The sequence below is a fragment of the Halichoeres trimaculatus genome, unplaced genomic scaffold (assembly GCF_033239565.1).
Source record: "Halichoeres trimaculatus isolate MK-OKI-2021-1 unplaced genomic scaffold, fHalTri1.1 fHalTri1_scaffold_16, whole genome shotgun sequence".
Lineage (NCBI taxonomy): Eukaryota > Metazoa > Chordata > Actinopteri > Labriformes > Labridae > Halichoeres > Halichoeres trimaculatus.
Window position 1 is genome coordinate 28,524,621 of NW_027437194.1, and position 25,054 is coordinate 28,549,674.

A 25,054-nucleotide genomic window follows, 5' to 3' on the forward strand; every position below is an offset into this window, starting at 1 on the left:
AGTTCCTGAGCTTTCTGGATGATGTTTTGGTCACTTTTGAATGCTGGCGGTGCTTTCACTCTAGTGGTAGCATGAGACGGAGTCTACAACCCACACAAGTAGATCAGGTAGAGCAGCTCATCCAGGATGGTACATCAATGTGAGCTGTGGAAAGAAGGTTTGCTGTGTCTGTCAGCGTAGTGTCCAATGGCAAAATTAAGGTTTCAGAGCCATGATCTGTGAACTGTCCCAGTATCTTCATCAACGCTTAAAATACAGTCTATGAGTAAAACTAACGGGGCCCCTCGATATGACGGTATATGATGAATTACATTTACTCTAGACTACACACAGGTAGATTATGTAAATCAGGCCAGTGATCTATGGAGAAAAAAAAAGGAGTTGCAGTTGACCACCAGACCAGTAGAGGGCAGTAGAGGGCAGTAAGACGAGGACCAAGGCCATCAGAAAAACGTCACCATAGAAAGAGAAGACAGGCTGGCATTGTTATGTGTAGCACTGCAGTTAGCTTGTTAGCATGAAGGATATTCAGCCTGTGCTGGTTTTGATAATGCAGATGGATTTGTTGAAACATGAATGGAAAAATACCGAAGAGCATGGAGGCGCTACCAGGAGACAGGCCAGTACATCATGAGACGTAAAGGAGGTCGTAGGAGGGCAACGACCCTGCAGCAGGACCACTACCTCCTCCTTTGTGCAAGGAGGAACAGGAGGAGCACTGCCTGAGCCCTGCAAAATGAGCCCCAGCAGGACACAAATGTGCATGTGTCTGCTCAGAGGGTCAGAAACAGACTCCTTGAGGGTGGTGTGAGGGCCTGACGTCCACAGGTGGGGGTTGAGCTTACAGTCCAGCACCGTGCAGGATGTTTGACATTTGCCAGAGAACACCAAGATTGGCAAATTCAAATTGATGCTATGGACTGACCCCCCCGTTCTCCAGACCTGAATCCAACTGAGCACATCTGGGACATCATGTCTCGCTCCATCCACCAACGCCATGCTGCCCCACAGACTGTCCAGGAGTTGGTGGATGCTTTAGTCCAGGTCTGGGAGGAGATCCCTCAGGAGACCATCCCCCATCTCATCAGGAGCATGCCCAGGTGTTGTAGGGAGGTCATACAGTCACGTGGAGACACTACTGAGCCTCATTTTGACTTGTTTTAAGGACATTACATCAAAGTTGGATCAGCTTAAAGTGTGTTTTTCCATGGGTTAACAAATTTGATTTCCATTGATAATTTTTGTGTGATTTTGTTGTCAGCACATTCAATTATGAAATGAACAAAGTATTTATAAGAATATCTTATTCATTCAGATCTAGGATGTGTTATTCTATTGTTCCCTTCATTTTTTTGAGCAGTGTATTTTTAAACTACATTGATAAACTGTAATGCCAAGACTTTCTGTCACATCTTATTGGTCCTTCATCATTTACCTGACAGAGATCAGGCAGGTGGAGTCTCTGTGGTTTATTATCACATTTATAAGCTGTAGATGTTGTACTGCAGAGAACTAAGGACACAGCTAGACTGCGTACTGATGTGCCATTTGTAGAGGAAGACATTATTTAATGCAGAGCAAATCATACGTCTGCTGCTGGAATTTACAAATCTCCCCTTCCAGAGTTTGTTGATATGATTTTCTAGCAGGCCTTGACCTTCGGAGGAGATGTCAGTCTGGTAATGTGAGATTAATTCCTTGCTCAACTTGTCTGAACACTACAAGAAAAGGATAGAGCATCCATCAAGCTGAGCCAAAGTTACTGTCCAATCAGAGCTGATTTCATTCTGCTGCCAAATCTCAAACCTGGCAGGAAGACAGGCTCCCAAATGTCTGTCCTATCAAGAAGCCCCTAGAGGTCATGTGATTTTTGTTTACATAATTTGGCTGGCTGGAAAATGTGCAGAAGGGACACTGGCTTTAAGGTGCAACTAATTTGTTTTTCTCTTCTGGCTGAGACCAGACTACACAAACTTTAACAAATAATCTGTTTGGTTAAAACCATCCTGTTTGTGTTTGTGTGTTATTGATGTGAGTGGTTTAATCTCAAAAAGAGAGTTCAGGCACAAGGTTTGTCAGGGCAAATTTTTAAAAGCTGGATATGCACACCCACACTTTTTGACTGGCTGAGGACTTATTTCCAGGACTAAAAACTCATCATGTCAAGTCATGAATATGATTTGTAAAAACTGGTTCAGACAAAATGAGTACAGCTATAGAAATTTCCAATCTAATTTTCTAATAAACTTCAATACACTGTGTGAAATTGAAATACACAATCCTTCAAGAGTGATATTTATTATCTACCATCATGTGGTTATGCAAAAACACCCCCTTGGTGCTGCAGTCAAGGACGCTAGCATTAAGCACATGAGAGGAATGATCTTTGTGCCAGGGGGAAGTGAAGTCTGGAGAGTGGGAGCAGAGAATGCACCAGCTTTTAAATTATCTCCCAAATTGGTAATGTGACCTGAAAATATCTGGCTTTCCAACCGCCAGCAAACAACGGTTTTGTAATCCTCTTAGAAATGTGTCATGCTGTATTTCAGCAGCACTCACTCATGTTTACACCACCAGGCTGATCGAAGCAGTGCAAAGCAACTGGTTGAGTTTTCTGAGTTCTTCATTTACTTGAGCGTTGCATGTCATGATATCAATTCTGTTGAGTGTGACCAAAGAAGATTTAGGGCTCTAATTTTGTGGCGCAGCGCAGGGGGTGCAAGCCTGGCACACCCTGCGCAGTGTTAATTTCGTGCGGCGCACCGCCAAGCACTGCCAATTTGACAATTTGGTAGACCGTCTGTGCAGAGATGGGTGTGACGGCGCACCAGGGGGAGTTGACGGCGCACCAGGGGGAGGTGTCGGCAGATTCATGTTGGCGCAGTGACAATTTCGTGCCAAAAACAGCGCAGAAAGTGTGCTGAAAGCTCGCCAGCTCCAACCTGGTCTATTCTCAGCGCAAAGCGGAGTGCACCCTCTGTAGCTGTAATTTGGTGACAGGCGCACATGTGTGCACACGTCAACAAAGCCTCAGAGGCAGGTTTCAAGAGTGTCAGGCACATTTTGATGCAATAAACAATCACAGCAATCACTATTTAATGTAACCGTCTGAACCAGCATATACATTTGTATCTATATTAACTGTCCCGTCACATCTGATGTCAGATTAAAGCCGTTTGTCATAATGGAAAGTTAACCTGACGGCAGCTGGAAGTTTGATGCACAAATTACAATTAAACAATAAACAGCCTTAACATCTGATACTGAGTATATATCTGGTTCTCTCATTTCATTTAATTCAAATAAAAAAGGGGGAGAGAAAAGAAAAAGAAAAAAGAGACAAAATAAATGTTTGTCACTCAGGATTTACCCGTGATTTCCCATATTTCTCTGTTTTAGTCTTTATTTTTAACGTGATCTAAAAAGATGGAGTACATTATTGTAAGGAGGATGAGGTGGAGACACTGGGAGAGTATACAGTATATCACCAAAGGTTCTGCTATTTGGAGATGACAAACCAGGAGTGCAGGTGGATCAAAAGTATTCTGAATGGATAAGCCAGCTGTGTAACTGTCTCTTCATTTTGTACTCCTATTAATGACAAAGGAACAGATTACATCCGTCCAGGGAGCTGGCCCACACAGTGACGTGCTTTGTGTCCTCTGATGCGCCCTGCTGTCTATTCTCCTGCTGCAGGGACAGCGGTTCTGACCGTCTCTGCTACCGGATCTTTCCAGCATACTTTCTGCGAGTCGGGGATCACTCAGACCAATCAGACGCTGCGCCTCGGCTGCAGTGCATTTAAAGGCGAGGAGAGGCGCTCATTTGATTGGTGAAGACAGCGCTCGGTTGTGTTACACCCACTCACAGCTTTTCTCCTTCCTCTCTGCCATTTGCGCGGAGGGAGGCGTGGACGCGCTCCACTGCGGCTCTCTGCGCCTTGACTGCGCCTCTCTTGGCGCTGCAGGAAACTTGCAAAGTGCGCCGGTCACACGCGAAGGCCGGCGCAGGGCAGGTGCGCCTGCGCTTGCGCCTGGTCTACGAAATTAGAGCCCTTATCCTCCCTCTACACTTCTTCTTGCATGATGGCTTCAACCCTCCACATTTTGGGGTAATTTTTCCTTTAGTTTGTCCAATGAGGTTTGCTTCTGTAACATAATTATTCCCTGCTTTAAGGTGTCTTGAGATCTAGTGATGAAATACACTTCTTAGAAAAATCACAATGTAACTCCAAGTCAGTCACACTTCTGGGATATCAACCTGTCGAGTTAGGAAGCAACACTGACTGTGAGTCAGTTTCATCTGCTGTTGTGCAAATGGAACAAACAACAGGTGGAAGTGAAAGGCAATAAACAAGATAACCACATGAAGGAATGCTTCTGCTTCTTCCCTGTCCTCATGCATTCTGGCTGATTTTTGGTCAATTTTGCATTTTCCCCATGCCCTCACCACTCGAGGTAGCATGCAGTGGTTTCTGCAACCCATCGAAGTTGCTCAAGTAGTGCAGCCCATCAAGGATTGCTACTGTGGCAAGGTTTGCTGTGTCTCCTAAGGGGGCAGTAGGTTGCTGGGTTAACAAGCCAGCAGCAGGACTACTATCTGCTTCTTTGTGCAAGGTGGAACAGGAGGAGCAGTGTCAGAGCCCTGCAAAATGACCTCCAGCAGGACACTAATGTGCATGTTTCTGCTCAAACTGTGAGAAACAGACTCCCAACATCCAAAAGTGGGGCCTGTGCTCACAGCCCAATGCCATGCAGGCTGATTGGCATTTCCCAGAGGACACCAGGATTGGCAGATTCGCCATTGGCGCCCTGTGCTCTTCACAGCAGTGACACACTGAGCACATGTGACAGACACAACAAAGTCTGGAGTTGCTGTGAAACGTTCTGTGACATCCTTTAGCATATACAGTGTGGCCATGTGCTAGCTAGAGGTAGCCTGACTGCCATTAGGCTGGGATGAGATCCTCAGACCCCTTGTGAGACCATATGCTGCTGTGGTTGGCCCTGTGTTCTTCCTAATGTAAGACAATGCTAGAGTTCATGTGTCTGGAGTGTGTCAGCAGTTACTGCATGATGGAGACATGATGCTATAGACTGGCCCGCTGTTCCCCAGACCTGATTCTAATCGAGCACCTCTGGGACATCATGTCTCATGCCATCCAACAAAGCCACAGTCCAGAACTGTGTGTGTATGTGGATTCTGATGTAACCAGCCCCAAAGCTGACCTTGAAGAACTGTAGCTCTTTTAACACTTCTTGTATGGCCTCATATTTTAAACCATGTACACACCAAGCCAAAAAAAGCTGTTTTCACAGCAAAAAAAAACAAAAAAAAAACACAGCCTGGTACAAAAGGGGCTCTTGTCTGAATAGCTCTATCTGTACTGGCACACAGTCTAAGGGAATGCTTGTTTTTTTTTTAAACCTAGCAGTTACAAAGATCTTAATATCACAAGCTCACCCAATCAGAGGGGCAGCTGATTGACAGCCAGTCACCCTACAGCTGTTAGTGAGGAGGCTCAAACCCTAGTATACTGTATTATTTAATAGACGCCTCGCTCTTGTATCTTGTGTTTTAAATCCCACTTGTTATTTACTTACCAACAGTTAGTACTTCCTGTTTTGTTTTTCCCCATCACTAACCTTGTAAGATGTATTTTATACTCTGGCAACACAATTTCCTTTGGGATTAAAAAAGAGGATTTTATCTTATCTTAAAAAACAGTGTTGGTGGGAGCTCATAAGAAAAAGAAATCAATGTCCTTCTGTCCTCTGTATGGGTTCAAGACCAAGCTGTTGCAAGGTAATTGCAATTTACAGCTTATTTGCCGCTTTGTGGTTAATGGAAAATAAAAGCGTTCAGGCTGTGGATGGTTTATTATCGCTTCTAAAATAACTGTGTAATTGAAAACAACTCCAGTTTGAGACTTCATGAAGGCAGCTGGCAGAGATGCTGCACAGACTTCAGAACAAAAAGAAATTTTAACATCCTAATATTTGCTTTTATTAAGCTGCTTTTCGTTGACTTAAATGTTATCTTAGGTCACAATTTTTACATTCAGTGTTTTTGTTCTTACCAATACAGACGTCTATCTTGCCCTTAATGGCAGCTTCATGAAGTGGTGTGTAGTTCCAGTTGTCCCGTGCATTGGGGTCGGCTCCCTGGCACAACAATAAAGACACCACCTGGAAACATATAGAAAAACTGTGTTTAGGGGAATATGGGTCAGATATCTTCCTTTCATAGCGCAGTAAAGTTGTGTAGCCTTTTGGTCTGAGCAGCACTAGAACTTAGCACCAAGCTAGTATTAAAGGTCCCATATTGTGCAAAAATCACTTTATTGAGTCTTTTAGTGAAATTTGTGGATCTTTGGCTTTCCCCCCAGTCCACAAAATGTGATATTTAATAACAAAACCTGTACTTAGTAGTGCTTGTGAAAATAAAATCCTGACCTAAAACGAGCTGTTTGGATCAACATCAGGGATTTCCTTTTTTGACCAATCAGGAGCAAGCCTGACCTGATTGGTCCACCGGAGCAGATTCATCGAATTTAAACCAACATTGCAATGTAATAGAATGCAATTTTCAAATCTCAAAGGCTGCAATTAAAAAAAAGTTTTAAAGAGCCATATTTCAGTGGTTAAGCCAAAACTATTTTCATTTATAGTTCTGCACTTCAGTTTGTGTTTTGTTACTGATGAGAGAACAGTGACATTTTCATACGTTTAACACTTATGTTCACTCAGTGTTTCTTTTTCATTTGATAAAAAAAGTGCATTTCATATGTTGACATATTTCAGTGGTTAAGCCAGAGATTAAGTCTTGTTTACATTTCTGCACTTTTTGTAGTGTGTATTTTTTATATTATTGGTAATACCAGGCCTGTTCTGCAGTGCTTTGTTTCTTTCCATGACTGTAGGTAATTAATGATAATTTCAATACACATCTATAAGGTCTGAAATTAAATCAATCAGTCAATATTCTACTGTGACTGTAAAAGTTCAATAAAGATATATTATTTGTATCAATTCATGCATCAATTTATATCATTTCATCATAACATGTAGGCCTAGCCTAGGACAGAATTGTTTTTTTGTAGACAGTATCCTTTGTCGTGTTGGTCATAGTACAGAATGACTTATTGCTTGAGTTTAGTGAATAATGCAGAAGATAAACGTCCCCCCAAAAAATCGCATGCTAAATCGCAATATTGGTCTAAAAAATCACAATTAGATTATTTTTCGAAATTGTTCAGCCCTAACGACCTGGCACATAATGATATACTCCAACTAAATTCTGAATCAATCCCAGCATTCAATGTGAAATGATATTATATGCCAGTTGTTTACAAGCTGTGTATTTTGAACCAGAGCTGATAATGATCAGAACCTTATCAATACCCTATGACTTTGACTTACACTGTGGTATTCAGCCTCATACATGTTAAAATTCTCTGGCACTGAGACTTTAATCAGCAGCTTGTACTCAAATTTTAGTTCTCTTAGTGCAGGGGTGGCCAACCTGTGGCTCACGAGCCACATGCGGCTCTATGCCTTTCAGTGTGCGGTTCTTTGATCCATTCATTAAAAATAATGATTATATTGTATATTGTGAGTAGTGGTGTGCCAATCAATCTTAAGTATTGATATATTGATGCCAACATTGTGATCAGTATTGAGCAATACTTGGGTGATGAGATTGATACTTAAGTTTCAGTTTCTTTTCTCTACATCGCTAATGTTCTGATAGCTATCTTGATAGACGGAACTTTATATCTTCTGCAGTAAAAACAGAAATTTGTCTTTGACACGGCTCTAAGTACAAATTGAAACACACTTATAAAGACAGTTCATGTGGCTTTGAACATTTTATGTCATTTCGTTGATGTGTAAAAGGAAGTGTGTTGTTGATGTAGCTCTTTGTAGTACCACAGTTATTTTTGTGGCTCTTGGTCTCTGACTGGTTGGCCACCCCTGCCTTAGTGATACTGTATATTCTGGGAGCTAGACACCTGAACCTCTCCTTCTTGAGTACACATACAGATCACACTTTAGTGGAAAGACATCAAAACAAAAGAAAGGATTACTTTCAGCGGTTTCCACAGGATAGAGGTTGAGTGATTGATTTTAGTTCGGGTGAAGTTAGCTCATCACCATACAACTCATCACTGTGTTCGTAAAAATTGCATTAGCATGGTACTTTGCCGGCAGGGTTGCAAAGTGCTCTCAGAGTGAGCTCTAAAAGCCTCTGAAACACTGGGAACACAAACGTACATTGATCACTGAGGTTAATGGCAAGGAGAACAAAACACATTAGCATGTCTATGGCAAAACATTCCAAAACATCATGAGGCATAAGACTGAGCAGAATACCAAAAAAAAAAAGATTGTTAAGGTTTTCTGATGATCTCTAAGGCTCATAGTTTACAGAAAAACAACACTGTTGCTGCTGTAGCTGTAAAGTATACACTCATTCTGGACTTACCCAGCACAACCATTCTTCAGCACATAACTTCCTCTGTAACTTTTCAGCACCTGCACCTACAGTGTACCAAAATACAGGGTGCCAGTGGGGTTGTTGGGAGATATGTTTCACCTTTTTTTAACTATTGTGGTGCCCTAATGGCGCTCATGCTTCCCTTACTGGATCTGTAGAACAATCTGCACTCACATGCAAAGTTTATGCATAGAAAGGTACCGATGCCCAGTACCTGGCAATCCGGTACCGGTACTCACTGGTACCAATTTCCGGTACTTTATTGTGCTTATTTGGTAAAAAATATCAATTTGTTTAATTATATATATTTTTTGTTTTTCAATTTAACATATTTATTCTTTAATAAATAAACTTAAAATGCTGTGTTCATGTCCAGCATGGAAAATCACCTACTTTTCCACTTCCTCATGGTCACAAGGATGCATTTAGATACGTGAACATGGTACCTTTGGATTTTTTTTTTATCGGTACCCCGTACGTTTGACGAATTTTGGTCCGTACCTATAAAAGTACCTAATTCGGTACCCATCCCTAAATGAAATCAAGGGTGTGAAAGTTATTAGATTTGAAAATAATTAAAGCTCCTATGAGAATTATTCAAGCTGAAATTAAATTTAACGTTTCTATACAATCCAAAAAGAAAACAAGAGCTTTAGTATAAAGACAGGCTAGCTTAGATGGTTATTTACAACGTCTCAAGCTGCTGGTGAGGGGTAAGGTGTCAGTCAAATTGATTTACTGCATGCTACCCAAACAGTCTATTTTAAAGTTTCCCATGGCAGAAAGTATGAATGGGTTATACACTTCAGTGTTAGAATAAATATGAGAGTGATTTGTTGTCAGAACATTATTTTTTACATACACGGCACAAGCTGAGCAGCTAAGCTATCAGCAGGACATACCAAAATCAACACAGACTAAATGCTCCACACAGGAGGTTTAAAAACAAAAGAAGTCTTTAATTAAAGGCACCATCCAGCTCTAAGACTCAGTTGAGTGCCATTCAGCTTATTCCAACTGGAAAGTGCAAGTTTATTGACCTACTAATTGTAAGATCATTAGGTTTTACTGGCGACATACCACCATAAGGTCAAACAAAGAATCCTTAAGTAGATGTGATACAATTTTCTACCTCTGAGCGTCGTCTCACCTCAGAATGACCAAATGAGCAGGCGTTATGAAGTGGAATCAAACCTCCATCATCCCTCGCATGTACATTGGCACCCGTCTGAAGAAGGTGGTCCACAACATCCTTACGACCAAAACCTGAGATTACAAAGAGTTCAAAGAAGAGATAGAGGGGGAAAAAAATCTGAGTGAAAAGATTGTTTTCACCAATGGATCCCTTATTTCTAGGACTACTGCATTTTTAATGTGAAGCTTTCAAAGATTTTAGACAAGTGTTTGAGTCTAAAGTACAAACAGCAGTTGAAAAAGCTTAATGCTAGCTCTGCATGTTTGTCCTGATCTAAAAATCTTCTCCATCACAGAGATAAGTGAGTCATATTTCTACTGTTCAGTGTACAATAGTGTTTCAGTATGACATGATGTGCTGGTATAGAAGCTGGCATAAACTGAGGATAGCCTATATATTTTAGTATTTTTTCCCAGCAGTGCTGAGTATATTATTTTTTAAACAATATTATATGTTTACGTGTTTTTCTCTGACACAAGATCACCCATGCCGCTTAATAAGACTTCTCTCATACAACGCTGTAGGCCAATTACTGATTTTGATGGCTCTGGAGTACAGCTGAGATAATTTGCTATTCTCGCGATTCGATTCTACTTTTATATATTTGGAGTGAAGATTCGATTTAAATTGCAATTCTTTGATATTTTGCAATTTTTAGTTTGTTTTTTAACACCAGACCATAGGAAAAAGTTAAATGATGATGATAATGTCTACAGACTATATTAGAAGCCATATTTTCCCACACAATGCACATTATGTGAGTCAGAGAGAAACATTTCACCACCTGTTGGAGAAAAGTGATAACTTTTGTCCTATCCAGTTTATAAACAAAGACTGAAATTAAGGATTTGAATTTGAAAAAAAAAAAAAGATTTTGGGTGAAGAATCACAGTTTTGATATTGTCAAACAAAAAATCCCGATAGGCTATATCATATTTATCATACTCTGGAGCCATCTCTAAGCCCTTTGAGGCAGTCAGTAGTCTTTGATTGTGCCATCTATCTCAAAAACAAACTGAAAGAATCATCTTTCAATCCACATTAAAGGATGGATGTCTAAAAAAAAAGGGTTATCACACTGTCAAAAGGCTACAGTAACTAAAATAGTGTGAAAGATGCCTTTCACATTGTTGTCTGTTGTAACTGAGATTTTACATTGGATTGGCTCAATGGAAACACTGTGTAAGTATCTCAATGTATCTACATAATGTTATTGTCCTGCTACCCTGTATTTGCAGTCTAACGACTTGGGTTTGGATTACAGTGGATACAGTTTGGATAACAGTGGTGAAAGCTAAATCCTAGTTTTAAAATGTGCCCAGTTCAGAAAGGGCGTTAATCCCGTTATTTGCGCTTACTGTTCATGTGGTCATGCATATTCCCAGTGACCATTGTTGTTGTTTTGACCGTGTTTACATTCGGGCACCTCCCACTCCCCACTGAAGCTCCCAACCAAACAGTTATGCGCCACCAAATGTTTATTTAAATAAGATTTAGAGTTGAATTACCTGCAGCAAAGTGCAAAGGAGTCGATTTGCGTCCTGCCATGTCTTTGGCATTTACATTCACCGCATCAACTAATTTCTTGACCCTCGTAACATCTCCATTTCGACAAGCTTCGAAGAGGTCCCTGAAAGCCTGAGAACCTCCACCACCGCCGCCGCCACTGCTGCTGCTACTGCTGCCCGGGTTACCACTTCCCGAGTCGGGCGTGGAGCCAGGGCTGGTTCCGCTACTCTCTGTGGTGGTCGGAGAGCTAGCGCTGCTGCTAGTGCTGCTGCTGCTGGCTGTCAGGGCCAGAGCTGGGGAGGTGCTGGTGGGAGAGGCAGGGGTTACCTCGCCATTATCCGTTTTCTCTAGCGGGGATAGCGGGGTGACATCGTCACCGGGTGCCGGCGGAGAGCCAGGCGGGGTGACTGGGAAAGGAGAGCCGCGGGGCGGGGAGACCAAAAGAGAGTTTGGATGCTGAGAAGAGCGACGAGGCGTCGCCATTTTCACAACACAGCCGTCCCCACTAGCAACAAACACACTGCTGACAATTTCCTGCCAAGAATAGTAAAACTTCCGCTCCAGTAAAAAGAGTATTTAGTATATTTAAAATATAAAAGTTTTACTTAAATACTTAGGGTTCGAATTACACAGTGGCCTTTGGGGAGCCCTATTTTTTACCATGTGCACCACGAATTTTTAACTCACATGTATGCGCATATGTTATTTCCCATATGTGGCCAATAACAGGTTTACAGAGAAAAAAAATCCACTTTGACTAAAGCAACTGCCTAATACTGTATTAAAAAAAATTATACAGGCATCATGGCAGCAATCCAAAAAGTGTCTGGGAATTTTTCTGTTGAATTCACGAGTTGCTAAAATTCACAGTAACTATAAATCACAGTGGCCCTCATGTATCAATCTTGCGTGGGAATTGGCGCAGATCTGGGTGTAAAATTCAGCTTACGGCAACGTTTGTGATTTATAAAACGTGCGCGTGCCAGGGCCAAGTGTGGCGGCTGTAAACAATCGTAATTTACATATCACTCCCTGAATATTCAAGGTTCAGCTGGCCGAACCCACGGAATTTACGACATGGAGGGACGCATTACGGGAAAAAAGGAAACTTCCCCGTGCTGCAGATCGACAACGCAACGGCAGTAGGGGTAAAGAGAAATGATGCGCGTTGTCTGGCAGCTAGGGAATCAATGCGTCAGCAGAATCAGAGTTTTAAAATTTTGATTGACACCGCCTTCGTTCATACCTTGATTAATCAATCCGTGATGTCTGACTATGAAAAGCCACAATATTATTAATTGTTTCCGTTCAGGTCCAGAAATGTGAAAAGTTGTTTTTTTAAAAATGTGTTTGAGCTCTGCAAGAAGCTGCAGACTCCAGCCTGAACCTGTCACAGACTGAGGAGGGAGTGGAGCTGAAGTGTGTCGCTCGTGCGCAATTACGCACGAGTAGACCAGAGTTTATGATTATTTTTACCACGAGACGAGCAGGTTGTTTGTGATCCCATGTAAATGAACAGCTTTTTGTTATGAAATTGTCCCTTTGTCACACATAGTTAACGTTTATATGATAATATTGTGGGGAGGGAAATAATCATCTTCACAGTAAATCCAAATTATTATACAAAAGTCACGCAAAACATGTGAGGGCAACTTACGTGGAAAATAAAATTAATTTGATGAAGTGTACACGAATGGTTTTTCTCTCCAGAAAAACACAGCTTCAATTTCTCTAACACCGACTGTCAGCGTGGTTTATTGCTTTGTGTTTTAATCTGGAGGTGAGCAATCCCGGCTGAACAATACTGCCACCTAGTGGAAATCATGAGTAATGACTTTGAAATTCAGGAACTGCACAATCCCAAATGGAGATGGGGAGACCAGTTATGGTTGTAACACTTTGCTTCAGCACCTCCTACTCAGTGGATTTTTTTAATCAGAGTTCTCAAACTTAAATGCAAAGTACCCACATATGTTTACTATAAATAGCACCAATTTAAACCTCTACCTAGGCGTTATGCAATATTATTAAAAACAAGAAAATGTTCTTAGTTGTACATATCAGGATGTAACACTTTTTATGAATGTGTTACAAGTCACCCCATCCCTGTCGGCCAATGTTAAGCTGGCTGTATTAGCATAGTGGATTAAAATTAGCATGGAAAAAATGCATCACATTTTGCCTGAGAAACTAGTTTATTCTGTTATAAGTCAAACAGTTTTATCTGGAATAGCATAAGTACTTAACAAAATATAGTCTTGGTCAAAAAAAGACTTTCATACCTCAAAATCATTTTTTTCCTCTATAGAATCTGCATGCACCTGTTTCCAACTTCGACAATCATGTGGGTGAATACTCAAATGAGCATGTGACTCCTATCTTACCCTTGATTGGTGGAATTGGTGGTGTTACAACTCTCCCCAGTTACAACCGTACCCAGTCTCCCCTATTGTCAACACCTTCCCAGGTGTCATGATAATTAAAATATTTTTTCAATTGTACACTACGAAGCTTTGTAGCCTCCACCTTGGGTAATATTACAAACCTGAGTTTATTTTGGCTTGTGTGTTGGAAGTTTAAACTTAATGTATTCGAAGGGATATAATATACAAATTGCCAAGTGACGGTAATCTGGTCGATAAATACTCTTTGATTAAATCAAATGTGTTTAACTCTTTTTTTTTTTTCATGCATTCATTTAAAATAACAGCTGTTTTTTGTGCCTTTAGAAAACATCTAGATGCCTCCATAGACATCATACATGGCAGTTATATAATTCATGTATGTATGTGCCATAACTTATTGCACATTTGTTAAAACATATCTGGGCATCAAAGAAAAAAAAAAGATGGCTCTTTGTTTGGCTGACAAACAGATTTGTGTATCATTGAAGTTGCATTAAGTGGCCACCAGGTTGTAGCAAAAAACCTGCAATAAACTGTAACAGCTTTGCATGATTCATGCCTACAAAAGAGCCTGGCCATTCTCTTTTTAATCTCCTGAATTTTTTCTTGATTGAAATTTTTCTTTCATTGGGACATATTAGAATAATAATAATCACTGAAATTTCGAGGAGTGAGTGCAGCAGAACCACTCTCTCCCTCTTATCAATTCTCATATGAAAATCATGCTTTTTACAGTGTTGTTTTGGTTGCTAGCCTTTTGATTCTACCACCTTTTTAACACATTTGAATGCCAACACAGTGATAGAACTTCACATGTTAGCGTGCACGGTGTGAGTAATTTGCACAAGTTGTACACAATGAGGAACGGAGAGGTGAGAACTGGGAGAAATCTACCTTCCTGCTCTGTGGTTATGCACGTTATAGCCAAATAGTTTATTTTTAAAAGTTGCATCCATCAAACAAAAGTTCCAACCAATCAATGTAATGATTCATTTTTCACTGTGACAAGTTAAGACAAGATCATATCAGTATGGAAACATGGAAACTATAGTCATCACACCAGTTTGGGACTTGAAGATTTTATTTAAGCCTATGTGCAAACCTCCTTCTATGCATGCTATCTTAAAAAATCTTTTTGCTTATTTTCTTTATTGATTTATTGTCAGTAGAAGAAAAACATTCAACAATAGTTTAGCCTGAAGCTAACGTGACTTTTAGACTTTTATCAGTACAATAAATCTAAATACATACTGAGGAATGACAATACATTTTCAAGTGCATATCATGAACTATTCAACTTTTTTCCTAAATTCCTCATTTGAAAAGGGTAAATAACAAAAGAAAAAAAATGTAAGTTTGTCCATTGTGGAGATTCAAAGAGGTTTTTCCCTTTCACTTCACAATTATGAGTTTTGTGTTGGTCCATCACTTAACATCCTTACTAGATACATTTAAGCATCCATACTGAAATGGATTTGCACTTTACATTAGATTCCACAGTTTGTATGCTTAAGACCACTGGATATTGAGAAAACGTGACAGCTAATCACACGACAACCATGACTTTAACAGTGACTCAGCATGAAGATGTGATGGTGTCAGGGGATCAGTATGCAAAGTACCGTCTGTCTGGTTGGTTGGCATTGCTCTCATTCTTCCTGCAAAGTCTGTGTTTGAAAGATCAGCCCTATCCTAACACAAAAACAAACTTCTGAACTAAAACAAAATCATCCTAACAGATTTTAGAATATTCCATGTAGTTTGAATCAGTCTGATACTCTGTTTGACAAGTAACAGGGGGAAAATAGAAACCACACTGCATTAAATTCTCTGTGTTCTTAGTTGAATTAAAAGTTTGTGGGTGTGGCTCCAGGCTGACCACCAAACTTTTCCCATTTGTGACTAAGTTTAAAAGTACGTTACTTCTTTTACAATTCATTTTCAGTGTTTTAATATTAGCTATTAGCAGCGTTTTCAGGAACACAATCACCTTCATTTGAAAAAAAAGACAAAGATGATGGCTGTGTGAGGTCCCACTCTCACAATAATATCAAAAGTGCTGTTCAGTCAATGCAAAAGTCATGCTCTGAAGAGATTCATTTGGCATTTTTAAATAATTCCCTTTGTTTTTTTGGGTTACCAGAGCGATCGGTACATGACAGACAGAGCAAGATATTTGAGATGAACAGAAAATGATATATGACAGCAAGAGAGAGAAAGAGTAAGTAAGTGATGGAAAGGTATTTGAGCTGCTGACTGAAGATTCTTGCAGAACAGCATTCTTACCAAAAACAGTTCTCACACCCATGATGGCATTTTCTAAACCAAAGCCATCAGCTGATTTTAACGTGCTGAACTAAACCAACTCACCTGCAATGAAATTTAAACATAAAGTTTGGTACATAGACAAGACATCCTTTCAGTTTTTTTTATTTATGTATTTATTGTAGGCTATCAGGTTATTTTTATAGTTTTAAAAAGTCAACCTAACACAGAAGTAGAAAGCAAAATGATATATAAACCCTACTCATGTCAGATTTTATCCTAAGCAGCCTGATGCTGATGTGATTGACCCTTTTTGTCCTCGTTTCGAGTCTTTTGCTTGATAAAAAGCTTCCTCGAAACTCATCAGTTTTGGGTGATGCCTGAGAGCGCACGGAGCGCCACACCTGTCCTATTTGAGGACAGGAGGCAGACAGGTGAGGCCCCGCCCTCTGCCAGGTTTCAGTTAGACTTGTTTTTAAGCGCAGCTGCTGCTATCAAAACTCGGAAACCCCTCTCTTGTTTACTACATTGATTTCAGGAGACAGAACAAACACACCACCAACAACAACAACAGCAACCATGCCGCGATCAGTGCAGGAGTGGATGCGGGTATCCCTCCGCACCCCGGGCATCCTCATCTTCGGGTTGGTCATGGCTCCCTGTGGATGGATCCTGGACCTGACTGCCACAGTGGCCCCGAATTGGAGGACCCTTCACAATATCCCAAACACTCCATCTGATGAGTTCATCCAGCAGGGCATCTGGGACATCTGCCGGGCAACTTCCACTAACACGAGAGCAGAGTGCAACCTGCAGGACACGGCGTATTTCGGCAACCAGATCATCGAGGTGGCGCAAGGGCTGATGGTCGCCTCCCTTATAGTGACTCTGATCGGGCTGGCTGTAGCCATCCCGGGGGTGCGCTGCTGGAGGGACCAGCCCCAGTGGACAGTGGCTGGCCTGGGCGGACTGCTCATCTTCCTCTCAGGTGTTATGACCATCATCCCCATCGCCTGGTACACCCACATTCTCGAAGACGTCTCATCAGTGACACCAACCATCGATGTTCGCGTGGGTTACTGCATCGTCCTGGGCTACATCGGTGGGATATTCGAAATCCTGGGTGGGTTCGTAATGTTCATCGGTATCTGCCGTTGCTGTGGGGGCAAGAACCGTGGGGAGGTACGTGTTGATGAGGTCAACCGGTTCAACCGCCAGAAGCCACCACCGAGACGAGTTGAGGTGCCCAGCCTGAACCGGGCCAGGAGCAACGCCAGCAGCGTCCCATACACCAAGGACTCCCTGGATGATGATGTGTCCTTCCCACGGGCGAAGAGTCCCGCAGCCCGGTCAGTCAACACCTCATACGGCGGAAGACCCTATGATGCTGACCTCTGAGGGGCACGTGACACACCTGGAGGCTCAAGTATCAAAGTGGAAGAACTTAAGGATGGACATGTTGGTAATTGTCAGATTGTTAACTAACAATCTTTATTATGCCACGACTTTACAACATTATAATCTGCCATTTTTGAGTTTTATAGGAAAACAATACTAAACCATGAAGTACTTTTCTCCATACAGCCATTGTTAACTGATGTAGAATCCTTGAGAGGCCTTTAACTGTGTTGTAGGAATTTTCCATCGTTATGAATTAGAGAAGCTTTTGAAGTGGAACAAAGTTATCTGAAAATCACTATACTACTGTGATACTCAGAGGTATGAAGTACGAGGTGGAATAATCATACAATTATAATCTATTACAGTTGTATGCCTACAGTCAGATGATGACATAAAATATGTATTGAAAGAAAATGTAAGGAAGTCTCTGAAGTGAAGCACCCTATATTAGAGTAATGATGAAAAACATGTGAAGTTGAGAATTACTGTGGCTGTCTTAGATTCTACAAATGATGCTGAACATTTGAAATAATCCTCAATATGGAGGAAGTTTTATTTTCATATAAACTGGTCTATGCATAAATGTCTTTTGTTTTCCAGCTGTTGTAAATATTGTTTTTTTTTGTGCACTTGACTTTTTGATGTTCTTACTATGCAGAACAGCCCTCTGTGATACAACTGCTGTCTATTAAATGTGCATTGTGTTGCCTAATTATAGCAACTGAGTCATTTTTTCCTCAAAGTTTTGCTAAGATTTAAATTTTTCAACTGTTGGGTTCCTGTCACTCAGAGAGAAAGCACTGACGCTGAGAAAGACACTATTCAAACATACGTAGGAACAGGTTACATCTCACAGCAATATATTTCTCTCTTTGTGATCCTGTCTGCTCACTCTAAGCCTTACAAGCACACAGACAATGCAGCCTGACCGGTCTAAGAGGTTGTTTTCTTTACAGATCTTGTCTAGCAACATTACCTCTACTGTTTAAACTGGTTAAACATCTCAAACCAAACCCCACTGTGCAGAACAGTTGTTGCTTTGTAGCTCATGGCAAGTCTTTGGTAGTAAAGCTAGCCCTCAAGAAATCATTATACATTTCACCTTGAAGGAATGCAGGATGTTACAACAGTCAATAAAAACCTGAGTTAGACATGGAGACAAACATTTTCTGAGGGAGTCATTTTGATGCTAGCTTATTCAAGCTCAGGCACTGAGGCAAAACATGGAAACCTTCAAAATGAGTGTATGCTAATATTGAAAACACAGGTAAAACAGATGTGGGAACTCAAAAGCTTCTAAAAGAAATGCTGCTGTGTTTGTGTTGTCAAAACAGCTGTTAATTAATTCATCATTTTTAACCACATATGAAATTGGACGTCCTACTAGTTAGACAATGAGGAAAAAACTAGACTTTTAATGTATTTTCTACACCAGATGAGCCAAACTATCTTTTATTAAGTTGAGTTGTGATTCATGTGATGTCTGTAGTTGTCTGTGTACAGTTGTCTATGTCTGCCAGTAGTTTTATCCCTTATTGGACTGCCAAAAGCTGCAGACAAAAGTGTTTTACTACTTTTTTAAACGGCCTCAGGGGCCTGATACTTATTTTGGAAGACAGGAGTGATTCAGTTTTATTACTTAATTTGTTAAAACACTTCTTTCTTGCCACTTAGAACACAACGACTCATTAAATGACAGATAGGGTGTGAATAAATGATCTATTCCGGGTGTGGGAAAAAAGACTAAAGCGTTTATTTCCTAACCAGTCTCAGTCCCCTGAGAGATTTTGTCGTGTAGCTGTTGATCCAAAGTAAAACAGATAATATTTGATCAAGCATTTATTCATTCAGATTTTTTACCTCTTCTGCTTAAAGCCAGGCACATCCACGAAGCTTATACTAACCCCACCATCTGTTGCTATGGTGACTGGTAAACAACAACATCAACAACATGCTAAACCAGACGTTGATTTAAAAACATCAGTGTCACCTACAAGTAAAATGTGATGTATCTTTCTGTTCTTAAATTTGCTGTCCTGTGTACAAAAAGTATGTCTCAATCCATTTGAGAATAGAATAAAGTAGGACAGAATTTTATTTGACATTACAACAGGTACGACGAAATTGCAAAAGCCTTTCAATCAGTGCAAAACATTGTGACAGTGTGTCTGACCTGTAGTTTTAGTCTTTGTTTAAATATACTTATTTTTTCGTTTTTAGCATTGTTTGATTTTTGTTTTTCTTATCAGTATTTTTTTGTAGTATTTTTTCAAATTTTATTTAACTTTTTGTTAACTTCACACAATAAATGGTTTCTTGCACTACATTTTTTCTTCATTCAAGACAGGCAAATAACTTTCCTTTAGTTCTTCAGTCATTATAACTTTGAAGTATCTACATGCATATTTCTTGTTAATAAACAATTTAAAAGCAGTTCTTACCTTTAGTTGTTATGACAGAAAAATACCCTACATTTGAAGTGACTATGGAATATCTTATAAAGCAGATTTCACCAGTTAACAATGTTGTTTATTTTGTGTTTTCAGTGAAATTTAATAGAATAGAATAGAATAGAATAGAAAATACTTTATTTATCCCTGAGGGGAAATTCAGGAGTCACCGCAGCATTTAAGAAAACAAAAGTAAGAAAGAGTATAGAAAGGGCAAAAAGGTCCATAAGAAATTAGATGACGACATCCCATCCACCACTCGTCCACCACTCTCCAGCCCAGCCAGTCTCCACCTCCACAGGGTCCAGGACTGAGCCTCCCCAGCAGTCTGTTCAGTCTCTGTCTCCTGGATCCTGTCTGCTCACAGCAGGCGAAGCTCCTCCGATGTGTCGCGGCGTCCGATGTCTGCTCCGTCAGCCACGTCCGTGAACAGCATGATGCCGCTGGGTTAGCACAGCTAGCTCATCCATCCCCCGGAGTGAGATCCCACGTTCCCAACAACGATGGATGGAAGGACAGGTCCACGTCGTCACCTCCCAGCTCACACCCGAGAACCAGCACGTCGTCCTCACCTCCTCCTCCTCAGCTCAAGCCCTACACTAGTTAGCATTGACACGCTACAGGTTGCTAACAGCTAATTTCGCATGTAAACAATGCAGCCATGGTTACATGTAGGATCTCCAGACAAACACAGGAGAAAAGTAGTAAAAATATCGCCGAAGCCACAAAAAGTTTGGTGTCCGTGACCGACAATGAACCATACAAAGTGATGATCCACTCCAAATACAAAGATGACGAAAAAATGACAAGAAACGGACAATGGAATGCATGTCAGTCTAACTGAAATAAACAGTGGAAATAGCACTGTGGTAATGCTAATTTAGCAAATAATAGCTGTTGATCGATTGATTGATTGACTTTCTTAACCTCTTCTCCTGTTCAGGGTCGCAGTTGGCTGGAGCCTATCCCAGCTGTCATTGTGCGAGAGGCCGGGTACACCCTGGACTGGTTGCCAGTCAATCACAGAGCTGACACAGAGACAGACAACCATTCACTCACACACTCACAAATTAAAATGATCAATTAACCTGATAAGCATGTTTTTGGACTGTGGGAGGAAGCCAGAGTACCCGGAGAGAACCCACGCATGCACGGGGAGAACATGCAAACTCCACACAGAAAGGCCCACAGGCCGAGGTGGGGATTTGTACCAGTGACCTTATTGCTGTGAGGCTGCAGCGCCGCCCGTTGCGCCACCGTGCAGCCCACAGTGCAAACATAAGTGAAGTAAAATAAGATAAGAATAAAATATAATAAAATTATATATATATATATGAGAGGGGTCCTGGGTAATTTTTCCCGCCTTTCGGAGGCAGTGGGAATGCTGCAGTTCTTCCGGTGTGAGGAGAGGGCAGTCGGTGATGTTTTTGGCCGTGTTGATGATCCTTCGCAGTGACGTCCTCTGGATGTATGGGTTTTACATTTTCTGCTTCTCTTTCATTTGTTGAATGACTTCTCACGGTGAAACTAGGCCTGAGAGGTTGTAAACAGTGGCTTGTTTGGTGTGCGTGCAGTAAATCACATCATCGGAATCCCGCCTAGTGACAGACATGACAGGCATCAACACTAATTATAAAAATGACATTTAACTTGAAGCTGATGGTCTGGTTTTACATTTGTGGGTCATGTGAAGAGTTAATTTTGAACGACTGACTGTTAACTGGTATATTTTACTGTTTGCCTCCAGTTTGTTCAGACCCATGGATTCTCCATTACCCAAAATGCAACCTGGAGCACATTTACACCACACATTTCTTGCTTTCCTGTGTTTGATATTACAGTTGGAAGCCAGCAAACAGCTTAAAATTTCAGCTGCTTATGTTGTGTTTTATATATGCTCCTTTCTCTGCAAAACAAACATCTGTCTGACAAACCCGATGGCAGACACTTCTTTGTTTTAACAGATGTATATTTCCTGGGATAACAAAGACTTTTCACTCACCACATCATGTCACATTCACCACAGCGGCAGTTTGCACCTCCCTTCAAATATCTGACCATATTTTTCAGTTAAAAGTCAAATTAAAGACCTGTGTGTTAAAGAAAATCAGCAGCAAACTCTTTTACAAGCTTTGAACCATCAAAACATAACTCATGGTGTCAAAAAGTGATCTGGGGAAGAAGGGAACAAGTTGTGGTTTTGCACAAGCTATGGATTAACTATATTTTGACTCTTATCATGGGTCTTCCCCTTGTTTCTTATTCAATCACTGACTTTTCATTCAAAAATATTTCTTAAACAGAACAGAAACAGACATACCACTGTGTGTCACATCAGCTCAGAGCTCTTGTAGGGAACTTTCTGTTGTGTCAGTTTTGGGACCTACTGTATGCTAAGAAATACTTCCAGACTGATATGTATGCATATGAAAAGTGTTTCCTGAAGAAAAATCTCATCCTGTTTTCTCTGGAAAGTCAACTGTAAGACTTACCTTGAGTATTTAGTAGAGACTGAAAAAAAGGCTTTTTCTTCAACACGTGTTTAGTCTCCTGGTCTCACACTGACCCCTAACAGCAGTTACAGGCCTCAAACTTCACAACATAGAAACTGTCTTGTTGCTGATAGTTATGTTAACCTATTTCAGTCATTAAGAGGCATTATTTTGATCTCAGTCTTCTTCATGCCAGTTAAAAAAACTCCTTCCACGTTCTGTTCTCTGATTAAGACTTCCAGTTTCTTCAGTTGAAAAGTCTAGAGGGTCTAGTCTGAGTTGTTTATTCATCTTTGTAAACTAAAGTACAGAAGTTATGTATCAAAAAGGTTGAGTTATCTCTGAATCATAAACAGAACGTGGTTGATTGGTATCAATGTGCCAGCATTACCACAAGCACAGCTGTGAATTGGGTTGCTGACTTTTAACAAAGTGGACTTTAAAAATATGATCTATATGACTCAACGTTCAATCTTAATCTGCCCCTGGAAAATTTTTGATAACTGTTTTTTTTTTTTTTTTCAAATTGTTTGTTTTGATTTTTTTGTGTAGTTCTTTCTGTCTTGGGAAACTCTTATCAAACGGTTTGGGTTTAATTTTTGTTTTTGCTGCTCTGCATCTGCATCTGTGCCTTGATATTTCATCTTATGGAATTGTTTGAGAAAAAAAAAGTTCTTAGAATCATTTCAGGTGCACGACATAGCATTTTAAAAACAGCTTTGTTCCTGTTGCCATCACTGAGCTAAATAGGATACAGTGACACAGCACTTTATTTCATGATCTCATTTTTATCCGATTTATTTGCTCCATTTTTATCATGGTTTTCATAACTTTAAGTTTTTATAGTTATCTTCTTGAGGTTTTTATGGGGTTATTGTCTGTTGTTTTATTTATCTGATTTATTTGTTTTACTGAGCTGCTCGGTGGCGCAACAGTTAGCGCTGCAGCCTCACAGCAAGAAGGTCACTGGTTTGATCCCCAGCCTGGCCGGTGGGCCTTTCTGTGTGGAATTTGCACGTTCTCCTCATGCATGTGTGGGTTCTCGCCAGGTCTTCCAGCTTCCTCCCACAGTCCAAAAACATGCTTATCAGGTTAATTGATCACTCCAAATCAGTGGTCCCCAAACTATAGCCAGGGGGTCGGGTACGACTGCCTCCACATTTTCCCCCTGAACAATACCAGAGGTGCACTATGATTTTTTTTTTTCCGTCTTGCCATGTGATCAAGACTTACACATGCATAGAACGTAACTTTCTATTCCACCCATCTGCAGTTTGTGCCCCATCTGAAACCCCTCTCTTAAAAAAAAAAATCCTGTTTTACAACCAAACTGGTAGTGAAATGTATTGTGCTGGTAGGTGTTGAATCACTTAGTTTGGTTTCTTAGCCTGCTTGCTTTCTGGTTTTTACAGTGAAGTTAATGAGAAAGAGCTGCAAACAGTGGTGTCTACAAGAAAGTTAATATTTCATGGTCATTTTTTCTGTGGAAAAAAAACTGAGAAGGAGTTATTTAGTTATTATTTATTTCATAAATACTGTTATATATTTCATTCATAGTGTTATTATTTATTTTCTGATTTTTTTTCCTGTCAAGACTCCAGAAAGGGTTATTAATATTAGGTTATGTGTGGCTTTCTGGGAAACAATAAATATTTACGTTTGGACACCTCTGCAATCGTCACACTTTTTGTTTACAAACTGACCCTGGCCCCTCATCAGAGAAGGGAAAAGTTGTTTGGCCCAGACGGGAAAAAGTCTGGTGACCCCTGCTCTAAATTGTCCGTAAGTGTGAATGTGTGAGTGAAAGGTTGTCTGTCTGTGTCAGCGCTGTGATTGGCTGGCGACCAGTCCAGGGTGTACCCCGCCTCTCGCCCAATGACAGCTGGGATAGGCTCCAGCCACCTGGGACTCTGAACAGGATATGTGGGTCATAGAATGAATGTATGAATTTATTTTATTAATCCATGCTGCTTTATATATATAAAAATGGTGAAACCCTGAGCTCTTGATGTCTTGCCACTCTGGCCAAGGTTTAATGCGTTTATCATTTGTCGTGAAATGAGATAACTCTGTCTGCAAGACAAATCTACCCTTGGGTATAAACAAAGTAAAGTTGAGTTGAGTTCAGTCTAATTTTAGTCAAGAATTAAACACTGTACTCTGAACTGGCCTCAGACTGGAAGTTGACCACCGTGGTATTTGCTGTGCAGTATTTAGGCACTTTTTTCACTGTAAAACTATGACATTACTACAGAAAAATACCCTACATTTGAAGTGACTTTGGAGTAAACTTTAATATCTTATAAAGCAGATTTCACAGGTTAACAATGTTGTTTAATTGGTACTTTTCAGTGAAAGTGAATAGGTTGTATGTCAGTCTAACTGAAACAGTGGAAATAGCAGTGTGTTCATGCTAATTCAGCAAAGAAAAGCTGTTGATTTGAACAGTTTAAAATGTTACTTGTTTGTAAATAACAACAGCTTTAAACTGTAAAACTGACAGGCTCTTCTTTAAAGCTGTTTACATTTTTACATATTTTTATAGTATTTCTCTGGCAACCACAGCTGCCGGTTTTTTACCTTAAAAGAACTTTGTTTTTTCTCTTACAGTGTGGTATGTACCAACTTCCTCAGGTCTTGCCACAACACTTGGATTGGGTTAAGGTCTGGACTTGGACTGGGCCAATCCAGAATGACCCTTTGCCGTCACTATAACTATGGCCTCTCAGAATTTTAGCTTGCACTACATTCACACGTTCATACACCCAACTAAAAATAACTTGTGCAGTCTATTTAAAGAGATTTATCAAGCCAGAGACGTTTGAATCAGTTGAGTTC

General features: G+C 40.5%; 2 protein-coding genes across 2 annotated transcripts in view; one reads left to right on the plus strand and one right to left on the minus strand.

Annotated features, from left to right (window-relative positions):
• LOC141805130 (poly [ADP-ribose] polymerase tankyrase-1) overlaps positions 1–11,725 on the minus strand; it is a 141,881-nt gene extending 130,156 nt beyond the window's left edge. The window contains exons 1-3 of the mRNA XM_074689888.1: positions 11,203–11,725; positions 9,650–9,765; positions 6,080–6,188 (exon numbers count right to left, since the gene is read on the minus strand). Coding sequence (XP_074545989.1) covers positions 6,080–6,188; positions 9,650–9,765; positions 11,203–11,686 — 709 coding nt within the window. The 5' untranslated portion in view covers positions 11,687–11,725. The remainder of the gene's footprint in view (positions 1–6,079; positions 6,189–9,649; positions 9,766–11,202) is intronic.
• A 4,662-nt stretch (positions 11,726–16,387) lies between these two features.
• LOC141805725 (claudin-23-like) lies at positions 16,388–17,360 on the plus strand. Its single transcript, XM_074690911.1, has one exon. The coding sequence runs from the start codon at positions 16,453–16,455 to the stop codon at positions 17,269–17,271; it is 819 nt and encodes a 272-aa protein (XP_074547012.1). The 5' UTR covers positions 16,388–16,452; the 3' UTR covers positions 17,272–17,360.
• Positions 17,361–25,054: the final 7,694 nt, after the last annotated feature.

What these genes read in the sequence shown, in the direction of transcription:
- LOC141805725 (XM_074690911.1), top strand. Translation starts at nt 16,453, where the DNA reads ATGCCGCGATCAGTGCAGGAGTGGATGCGGGTATCCCTCCGCACCCCG.